This window comes from Coregonus lavaretus (genome assembly GCF_964263955.1).
Source record: "Coregonus lavaretus genome assembly, chromosome: 1".
NCBI lineage: Eukaryota > Metazoa > Chordata > Actinopteri > Salmoniformes > Salmonidae > Coregonus > Coregonus lavaretus.
In genome coordinates this window covers 25696633-25706940 of record NC_139988.1, presented here as the reverse complement: position 1 = coordinate 25706940, position 10308 = coordinate 25696633, and the positions used below count along the sequence as shown (strand labels likewise).

Sequence of the window (10308 nt, the reverse complement as noted above, 5' to 3'; positions counted from 1 at the left end):
CCATCTAATGTTTCCCAATTTGTATATTTATGACCTACTTTATTGCAACATATTATGCAGCAAAAATTACACTGATAATGTCATGGATTGTGTTAAAGAATATATGAAGTAGATAAGTGTGTCCACTCAACCCTCAAAATTCAGCCTCTGATATGACATACATTCTCAGTATCTCTCTTTACCCAAAGTCACCCTAGTATTACTGGTATTATCTGTACGCTTTGAATTTCAACCTCAACTCCATGGAACGCAGAAAATAATAAAAACATGTAGATGTATAAACTAAACTTACAATTCTGTATCATATTTAATATTGTTTGTATATATATGCATGGTTCATGCTGTGTTTTAAACCCACACTTCTCTCTTACGCTCAAGTGTTTGCCTCCTTGTTTTCACTCGTTAGATTGAGTCAGGCTACAAGTTACATCAAGCCATGACGTTTGAATGTGACTTGTGTTTTCTCCAAAGCGTTGCCTTAATAGATGTTGCTACTTATGTTTGTACATGTTTAACTTGTTCCCTTAATTATGTTGTATTGTAGCACACATATGCCTTAATTATAAAATTCAGGGGCCAAATCACCAACTTATGTTGTAGAGATGTCTCGCTTTGAAAGCCATTTACAGCCACTTACCACTGAAAAGTGGAAACGCTTCTCTATGTTAGCTGTTTGAATTATGTAATCAAATGTTGAAATGTTCTCAGATGACAAGTTGAGAAAGAAACAACAGCATGACAACATTCTCATGTCCTCCCAATCTGTGAATGGACTGCAAGATCAGATTTGTATCTACAGTAGTCTAGTCTGTAGAAATATTATCAGCTTTCTAACAGTGCAAGTAAAGCCAGCCTCGAAGCTGTTGCATTTGTAATGTCACAGATTGGAATGAATAAAATCATGAATGTTTCGTCTGTATCTCCTGTGGTGTATTTCAGGCATCGTTCTAAAGCACTCTAATCAAGCCAGTACTGTTTCCTCAATAGCACCAGGATCTTATCACCCTCAGGGCACATTCCAATTATCACTTACAATGATATTTCCTATCTAGGTCTTTCACTCCTTGCTATTATTAAGCCAGTTATCATACAGTAAGCCTATTATTTAAATATATATACATATCACCCCATAAGTAATCATAATTTGAAGTTTATGGGGGTTGTCATGTCACAAATCCTAGATTATTTATTCCGCTGTTCTTGGATGCTAATCTTTCCTGGTATGTGAACAAACTATCACGTAGGGGAATACTCTCTTTTCAATCAATGGGTTATAAAAATGATGGCTCTGAAGAGGATGAAAAAAATCAACAGGATTGGAAAACATGCCAGTGTTATGACGCACATTTATGAGGACACACCAGAACGACACCTGGACAACCATCAAAGGTCATGTGAAAATATGATTTTACTATTAAATTCACCATTATCATTTTAAGCTGTTATGCATTCCACCATCAAGTCCATTTAGATAAATATCATTAAAGAGAGCCTTTACTACGATTTTTGTATTTTACATATTTTGTAATCAGATTTTTTCTTTTCTTCATCTAAATCCATTTCAGACCTGGGTTCCTAGAGTATGTAATAGGTGGATTATGTGTGCTCTGGTCAAGAAAAGTGACTTAGAATTATGAAATAATTGAGTTTGGGATGGGAAAGTGTTGTATTATGATTGGGGTTGTGTAAGAGAAAATCCATCAGTGTTCTGCTTTTGTTGTTGGTGTGCAAGCACACTTTACGCCTTATAGTGATAAGAAAAACATCTACACATAGTTCCCACATTTGTTTATTCCAGTTGAGTTAACAGATGAGAAAACAGCTTACTAGAGAATTAACAAAAACAGTCAAAATATTCATTGTTGGAAAAGGGTGAAAAATCTCCTATTATTGACATTTTATGTCATCATACTGGACATCTATCCAGTCTTTAAAAGAAGAATCAGTATAATTATTTTTTGTTTGCTGTGACAGCCATAGACATAATGGCTATGTGGCACACACTACGTTTAGAATCAGATGCAGGTTGATTGGTATACATTCATTCAAAATCATAGTTCAGCCCAAAACCAACAGGCAAAGAAATATGCATTTAGTGTTGTGTAAACTTTTGGGTGGTTTCTACTTCAGTAGTGACGTATCTCTTCTCTCTAGGCTGCCCTAGAGTGGGCGTTCAGAAAATGCTGTATAGCTTTTCACACGTGCAAAGAAGAAAGATGCGTACATCTGGTCCAAGTCGAAGGCAGTGACAACCGTTTCTCCCGTGGATCTAAAAAAACATTCAAATCACATTTATGCTGCTTTAGGAGATGGATACCTGAGAGCTCAATGAAAAGTTACATTCCCAATCACTTTTCTCTCTTGCAATGACATTCATTGAATGAATGCTGTCAAATCAAAACCCTAACTACCCAGTGTATTACCTGTAGTTGATGTGGCAGGAATGGTGAATCCAATTCAGCTTGTTGAAGCTCTGGCGCCCGCCAGACGACAGCTGCAGTCCCACATGAAAGCTGTGCTCTGTCTCGAGTGCCGCTGGGTTCCGCCGGCAAAACCGAGAGTTTCTCTGGTACTCTGCCACCTTCTGTCAAGAGAGAACACGCACACAGGGATCCGCAGTCAGAACTGAATAGCCAAAGCACTCTTCAATCATCTGTGGACAATGACGTACAGTATTTTATTTTCTCCTATTCTGTGTCCAGCACTGCACCAGTTGCACCAGTTAATGGGTGAGGAAACTGCCTATTTCGTTGGGTTTAAGGTATAACAGGAATGGAAAATATGCAAATACCTTCCCACATCAATTCATCCATGTCCAATGCTGTAACTTCTCTCACTCACCTCTTCTTTTCTCTTAGAGACGACAACAAATACTTTGGTTTGATTGTCTGTGTCCTGCGACAGACGGTAATGACCACACATAATGGACTCCACCCTGTGTAAAGGGAAAAGGAAAGCCATGAATGTTACAAATCCAACCGTTGTGACCTTCTAAAACAAATTTTTCCCTCAAATGTGTTACTCCAGACTTGGATGCCAGTGTATGTTGCATTCTAAATACCTGGTGTTCCTGCTACGCAGACGAGGAACAGTGACCATTGGGTCCTCAGGTGTGGTCAGCATCATGACTTGGCCATCAGGGAAGAAACGCAGATATCTGGGGATACAAACAGTATAGCTAGTCTTGTCCGACTGTACGGTCATTAGCATGTCATAACATTTTACATTTAGTCATTTAGCAGACGCTCTTATCCAGAGCGACTTACAGTTAGTGCATACATTATTTTTTTATCGAACCCACAACCCTGGCGTTGCAAACGCCATGCTCTACCAACTGAGCTACATCCCCTGCCGGCCATTCCCTCCCCTACCCTGGACGACGCTGGGCCAATTGTGCGCGCCGCCCCATGGGTCTCCCGGTCGCGGCCGGCTACGACAGAGCCTGGATTCGAACCAGGATCTCTAGTGGCACAGCTAGCACTGCGATGCAGTGCCTTAGACCACTGCGCCACTCGGGAGTACATAACATAACAAGGACACCAGTGACTGACTGAAGCACCGACCTGTAATACTCCACCTGGTGCCAAGCCCTGTAGAATCCATCAAGGGACTCCTCTCCCTGACGGATGTATGCCGTTTTGCTGATGTAAACACCTGCAAAATCAACATTGAATACCATATATTGAATTTCCCAAACATAACGAGCATCTGATAAAATCGGACCAATCTAGTTTTAGCTATGCAACTTTTGCTAAACGTGCCAATTGTGCATTGATATTGAGAAAATAGAGAAGTATATGAAACAAATCCACTCTCTTATGTTAAGAGTTTTTCTTTCTCTAAGGATGATAAATAAGTGATGTTCCTTAGTGTTTACCATCAAAGCGCACACGTGGCCTCTCAAGAAACATTTCCCTCCAGGAGTTGAAGGGCACCAGTTTGGTACAGCTCCGGCCCCACACTCTTAGACAGGCCAAACGCCAAATCTCTGGGTCCCTGAGGAGAAATCAACACCAAGGGCATAACAATCTAGGTTTCATTTGAAAAAAACAATACATTATTCAGGAGCCTGCTTTAATGCAGTGTATGGACCAGTGTTTCACAGCACTAAAAAGTTCAGCATGAATTTAAATGAATCAAAACCATGTTTGTGGAAAGTATATTTAAAATATGTTGGATTTGTAATGACTGGTCTGACCTAGCACAAATATAGAAGCCTCTACAGACTAGGGAGAGCTGCTCGAGGGCACGCAGGTCCAGATCACTGGACACAACCCAACGGAAGATGTATATCAAGACCTCTGGGGGCAGGGCTGTGGACAGAAACCCAAAGGAACAGACTGACAGTGAGACAGCTTATGTACTGTATAGAAGTCCTTCAAAGTTTGTGTAAAGGCAAACCAGACAAAGTCCAGTATACTAATCGAGTACTGCAAAGCCAATATTCTCCCAGACAGTGGTTCATTGAGTGGTTTATTGAAATGTTTCAATCCTGACCAAGATTTTTTTTTACATTTTTAGTCATTTAGCAGACGCTCTTATCCAGAGCGACTTACAGGAGCAATTAGGGTTAAGTGCCTTGCTTAAGGGCACGTCGACAGATTTTTCACTTAGTCGGCTCGGGGATTAGAACCAGCGACCTTTCGGTTACTGGCACAACACTCTTACCCACTAAGCTACCTGCCGCCCTTATCCCAGTGGGATTGAAACATTGTATGTGGGTGCGTCTTAATAAACCACTGTGGGAGCATGAGAGTAGCCAACATAACTTTTTTTAACGTGCTTGGGTGTGTGGATTTTTCCTAACTATTGCATAAGCTCTACCTGAGATGTGCATCTGAGTCATCTCCACCTCAGGAACACATATCTTCAGAGAGTTGTCTTGCAGAGTGAGCTGCTGATGGAAGTAGGCCAGTAGATCCTCTATTTCACCATCCATGTCATTCTCATTGCTAGGAAACAGATATGCAGTATCATTCACATGATATGACTTGTATGGAAAAGAGGTGTGACTTTCAGTATGAAGTCTTCATTGTAGTGTTACTGTATACCACCATATAAAGACTTACCCACCATCTGGATCAGGAGAACGACTGTAGTTGATTTTAAACTCAATGTCAGGCACAATCTGCATTGCCCTGCGATAGTACTTAATTGCTGCAAATTAGGGAGGGAAAAAAAGTTTAGCTATGCTTTTGTGTAAAACCATTATTCCCAATCCCAACTACAGCCACACAAGAATTCCATTCAAGTCATGGTACCAATATTAACATTTCAAATCATACTTTGCTTTTAAAATCATACTTACGGATGATTTAAACATGATGTGTAAAAAATGCTAAATGGTACCATGACTTGAATGAGATTTATGCCACAAATGCTAAAATGTTAGCATTTGGAAACGGTGCCAGGGAAATAAAACCAAAGCATTGATTGCTGTCATACCTTGTCCATAGACTACTTACTAGGTAAGGAAACCAATGTGTCATTTTGTAATTTGGGTGAACTATCCATTTAAAAGGTCAATCACATCATACTCAGACAAAATAGAAATTACATTTTACACATTTAGCAGACGCTCTTATCCAGAGCCAGTTAGTGAGTGCATAAATTTTTTTTTTTCTTCCATACTGGCCCGCCTTGGGCTTAGCCTATCTTGTCTCACAGACATACCTTCATAAACAGCTCCATTCTCTTCTTCCTCAACAGCTTTTAGGAACAACTCTCTGGCCTAAGACAAAGAAACAAAAGTTGGGAACGATAGTGAAGATGATGCTGATGGCAGGTAGTAATATCTGGTGTAAAAATATAAAAAATTAAAACTCAACATGCAACAATTTCAAAGATTTTACTGCGTTACAGTTCATATAAGGAAATCAGTCATTTGAAATAAATTCATTAGGCCCTAATCTATAGATTTCACATGACTGGGAATACAGATATAATCTTCTTTTTTTTTTTTAAGTAGGGGTGTGGATCAGAAAACCAGTCAGTATCTGGTGTGCCTCATGCAGCGCGACATCTCCTTCGCATAGAGTTGATCAGGCTGTTGACTGTGGCCTGTGGAATGTTGTCCCACTCCTCTTCAATGGCTGTGCGAAGTTGCTGGATATTGGCGGGATCTGGAACACGCTGTTGTACACATTGATCCAGAGCATCCCAAACATGCTCAATGGGTGACATGTCTGGTGAGTATGCAGGCCATGAAAGAACTGGGACATTTTCAGCTTCCAAACATTGTGTTCAGATCCTTGCGACATGGGGCTGTGCATTATCATGCTGAAACATGGTGATGGCGGCGGATGAATGGCACAACAATGGGCCTCAGGATCGCATCACGGTATCTCTGTACACTCAAATTTCCATCGAAAAAATGTAATTGTGTTCGTTGTCCGTAGCTTATGCCTGCCCATACCATAACCCCACTGCCACCATGGGACACACTGTTCACAACGTTGACATCAGCAAACCACTTCGCCCACATGCTGTCTGACATCTGCCCGATACAGTTGAAACCGTGACTCATCTGTAAAAAGCACACTTCTCCAGCATGCCAGCGGCCATTGAAGGTGAGCATTTGCCCACTGAAGTTGGTTACGACGGCGAACTGCTGTCAGATCAAGACCCTGGTGAGGACGACGAGCATGCAGATGAGCTTTCTGGAGACGGTTTCTGACAGTTTGTGCAGAAATTCTTCAGTTTTGCAAACCCACAGTTTCATCAGCTGTCCGGGTGGCTGGTCTCAGACGATCCCGCAGGTGAAGAAGCCGGATATGGAGGTCCTGGGGTGGCGTGGTTACACGTGGTCTGCGGTTGTGAGGCTGGTTGGACATACTGCCAAATTCTCAAAAACTACGCTGGAGGTGGCTTATGGTAGAGAAATTAACATTCAATTCTCTGGGAACAGCTCGTGGACATTCCTGCAGTCAGCATGCCACACCTGTCAGGTGGATGGATTATCTTGGCAAAGGAGAAATGCTCACTAACAGGGTTGTAAACAAATGTGTGCGCCAAATTTGAGGGAAATACGCTTTTTGTGCATATGGAAAATTTCTGGGATCTTTTATTTCAGCTCATGAAACATTGGACCAACACTTTGCATGTTGCGTTTATATTTTTGTTCAGTGTAAATGGCTCTAACAAAACAGCTTACTTTTTCCTCCCGGGCCAGTTCCTGTTTTCTTCTCAGGTCTGCAGCTCTTGACGACAGTCCTCTGTTCCCCCCATTGGACCCAGAGTTGGGCTTCAGTTCAGACATCCATTGGGCCCTGAACACGGTGAGCTCCACCTTGTCACATGAACAATGGTGTACGAGTGATTGACATTAGGGGTTTCTCTATTGCCTGGAGCAAGTGACCTGAGCAGTCTCGCAAGTTTAACCTGCTCTGAGGTTGCCCCTTTGGGCAGGTGATTTGTAAAAATATATATATAGAATACTGCAAAGAATTCCAGTAGCCTAAAACAGATCTTTCTGGTTCCTCCCCATTGTTTAAGTGGAAGACAGATCATTTATGGCAGTCTGGCAAGTTGAGCCTGCTCTGAGAATGTTTTTACTGATAACAACTCAATTAAAAATAATTCCAGTAATGATAATTCTGATTCCTCCCCTATTTGCAGGTAATATAATATGGCAATTCTGTGTGTAAATAGGTAATTAATCATAATCTGGCAACCAAAAAAAATACTCCTGACAAGTGCCTTTCGAACTTTAATGTCAATCCCTGTGTACACACACACAATAGCAAAGCGTAAGCAACAACCCTCAATCTCGCAAACTTTGTTCATAACAGTGTATAGGTATGCTATCATGGCAACAACAAAAAAAATGCCAATATGGATTTCTGTTAAACTCTTTATCACAGAGCAATTCTGAGACATAATAGTTGTTTAGACCTTTGTATAGGCCATCTTACTTGGAGGTTTGAGTCATCAGTATTTTCATTCTCTCCATCTTGATCTTCTACAATGCCACGAGAATTGATAATGCTTTCAGCCTGCAGAAAAAATAAAAGTATTGTTAAAATAACTAGGCCTAAACATGGCAGCGAATCACAAACATGGACTGTCTGGCTCTCTTAACAAATAGGGTTTCATTCATTAGCAAATATTGATACAAGTAATTTACCCAAATACAAGCTGTGTTTATGGAAGTGAAGTGGTAGGACAAGAAAGACAAACCACACCCAACCAATATTCAAAGCGTGATCTGGGTTTAAGTTACTTTGAGGTGTGAGCATGCCAAAAAAAAAATTGCACAAGTTAGCTAGAACACATAAGCTAGCTCCTAGTATTCAAACACATTTGGCACCACAATAGCTTGCTAACTGGCAAACGAACAATCAGCCTCTTTCTTGGCTTTGCCTATGCCCAGGAAGGAACTAGCTACTTGACGTTACCTAAACAATAGCCAACTAAACAACGATTTACGATGGAGTTGAGCAGCGACTAGTGTGGTGGACTGGAGTTGAGCAGCGACTAGTGTGGCGGACTGGAGTTTCGATGTCACATAAAAGCGATCAAAAACTACGTATTTTCAGAGGACAATGTCAATGTCATGTGTATTGTTCGTTTGCTGAAATCCGTTTTTTTATTTTTTTTTATAAAAACGTATGTGACGTCGGAGCTCCAGTCTGCCCAGACTAGTTGCCACACAACTCCATCGTAAATCGTGGAGTTGAGTCGGCTACTAAAACAAGCAAGCAGGGCTTAGCATGTCATTTCCATGATTTATTTGCCAAACAGTTTTCATATTAATCTGTTGACACCTGGACATTTTAATTTATCAATACATTAACTACCGGTAGCTAACTAGCTAGTTAGTATCATTCGTGTTTACGAGACCCGTCATGCAACCACCAGCAGTAGGCGTGAGTGACCATACTTCCTGGCTAACTACGTTAGCCTAGCTAGCTAGATAACTGCCTCGGTGTAGGGTTTAGCCTCATAACAAACGACATTGAGCTACCATTATGGTCTTCTGTTGTCCGTTAACGTTTTCAGATGAGGGTCTACAGATCACGGTCAGAAAAACGGACAACACATCGGGGAAATTTGAGAGATCGCAGAAATGCAGACATTTCAATGACTTGCCTCGAACTGCTGAGTACTTTTACTGCGTTCAAAACGACTGGGAACTCGGAAATCTCCGACTTCACTGCGTTCAATACAACTGGGAACTCGGGGAAAAAAACAGGCTCCGACTGGGAATAATAGTTTTGAACGGTCACCCAACTCGGAATTCCAAGTACAAAACTCGGACATCTTTCTATAGCTCCGAGCTGAAGGTCACTGACGTCATGATTTGACATCGTTCTTTTCTATAATTTTGTTATAGGCTAGTACATGGTCCACACAAAAGTGCCATCCTTCATTAATGAGCATTTTTTCGAAAATCATTCCAACGTAGAGGGATCCTAATGCCTGACTGTACAATGTAAGGGGTGTTTTTATGAAAGAGAAAGTTGAGGTACACCTCTAGTCTGAAGTTGCTTCTTCTTGTTTCCTTTCCTTCATCTTCACCTCTTGGAAAAACCAAGACAGGACAGGTAAATGCAATATGATGGATCCAAAACCAAACCAATTTGCATTCACTTGTCCAACTCCTTTCCCATCAGTGCAGATGAAGGAAAGGAGATGAAGAAGCCACTTTATACTATTGAGATACACCCTTGGTAATAATAATAATAATGTTGTTAAACTTCTATAACGCTGTTCATAACTGAAAAAAATGTGGTACCCACACCTTTGTCCCAGCTTAAAAGCAGCCATTCATTATCACAGACTCCCATTATACATTTTCATAAAAAATAAATGGGTAGGCTCAATTTAGTTCGCCAGAGCAGTATTCAGATACCTTGGGCCAATTCGACCGCTACTCCTCCATACTCATTACTCAGGCAACCAAGCTCCCTAACCCTCCCTAGCAGATCTGTAAGGTGGAAGTATGGTGGAAGCTCCTCCACTACACTGGTTACACTTATCCAGACCCCTCAGATCTGCAAACATTGAATGGTTAGGGCCAAGGGGAGTGTTAGGGAGGGAACTTGTTATACCACCTATTTCGAAAGCTTCACAGAAGCGCATTCCCACTTCTGACACCAGTACAGCAATCGGGGGGAGGGGTGGAAAGGTCACCTGGACCCATGCAGGGAGGGTTGGTGGGCGGCTACGAAAGATATGACATGGCAATATGTGGTGATGATGGACACCAACCAGAGAATGATAGAGGACTCTTCTTTGTAAATGTCACAATATGGCGCCTGTGAGCGCACAGGCAGCGCCATTGAGGCATCTCCATTTTGAAGTAGT

General features: G+C 41.4%; 1 protein-coding gene across 1 annotated transcript; it reads right to left on the bottom strand.

Annotated features, from left to right (window-relative positions):
• Positions 1-1771: 1771 nt before the first annotated feature.
• Positions 1772-9202, bottom strand: LOC311135680 (F-box only protein 9-like). Its single transcript, XM_084169703.1, has 13 exons — positions 8966-9202; positions 7914-7994; positions 7154-7288; positions 5674-5731; positions 5070-5157; positions 4825-4952; positions 4199-4313; positions 3878-3996; positions 3564-3654; positions 3062-3157; positions 2842-2935; positions 2424-2584; positions 1772-2269 (listed from the first exon to the last, which is right to left on the bottom strand). Exons 1-13 carry the CDS (start codon positions 8966-8968, stop codon positions 2161-2163), a joined length of 1278 nt encoding a protein of 425 aa, XP_084025829.1. The 5' UTR covers positions 8969-9202; the 3' UTR covers positions 1772-2160.
• Between the last annotated feature and the right edge of the window lie 1106 nt (positions 9203-10308).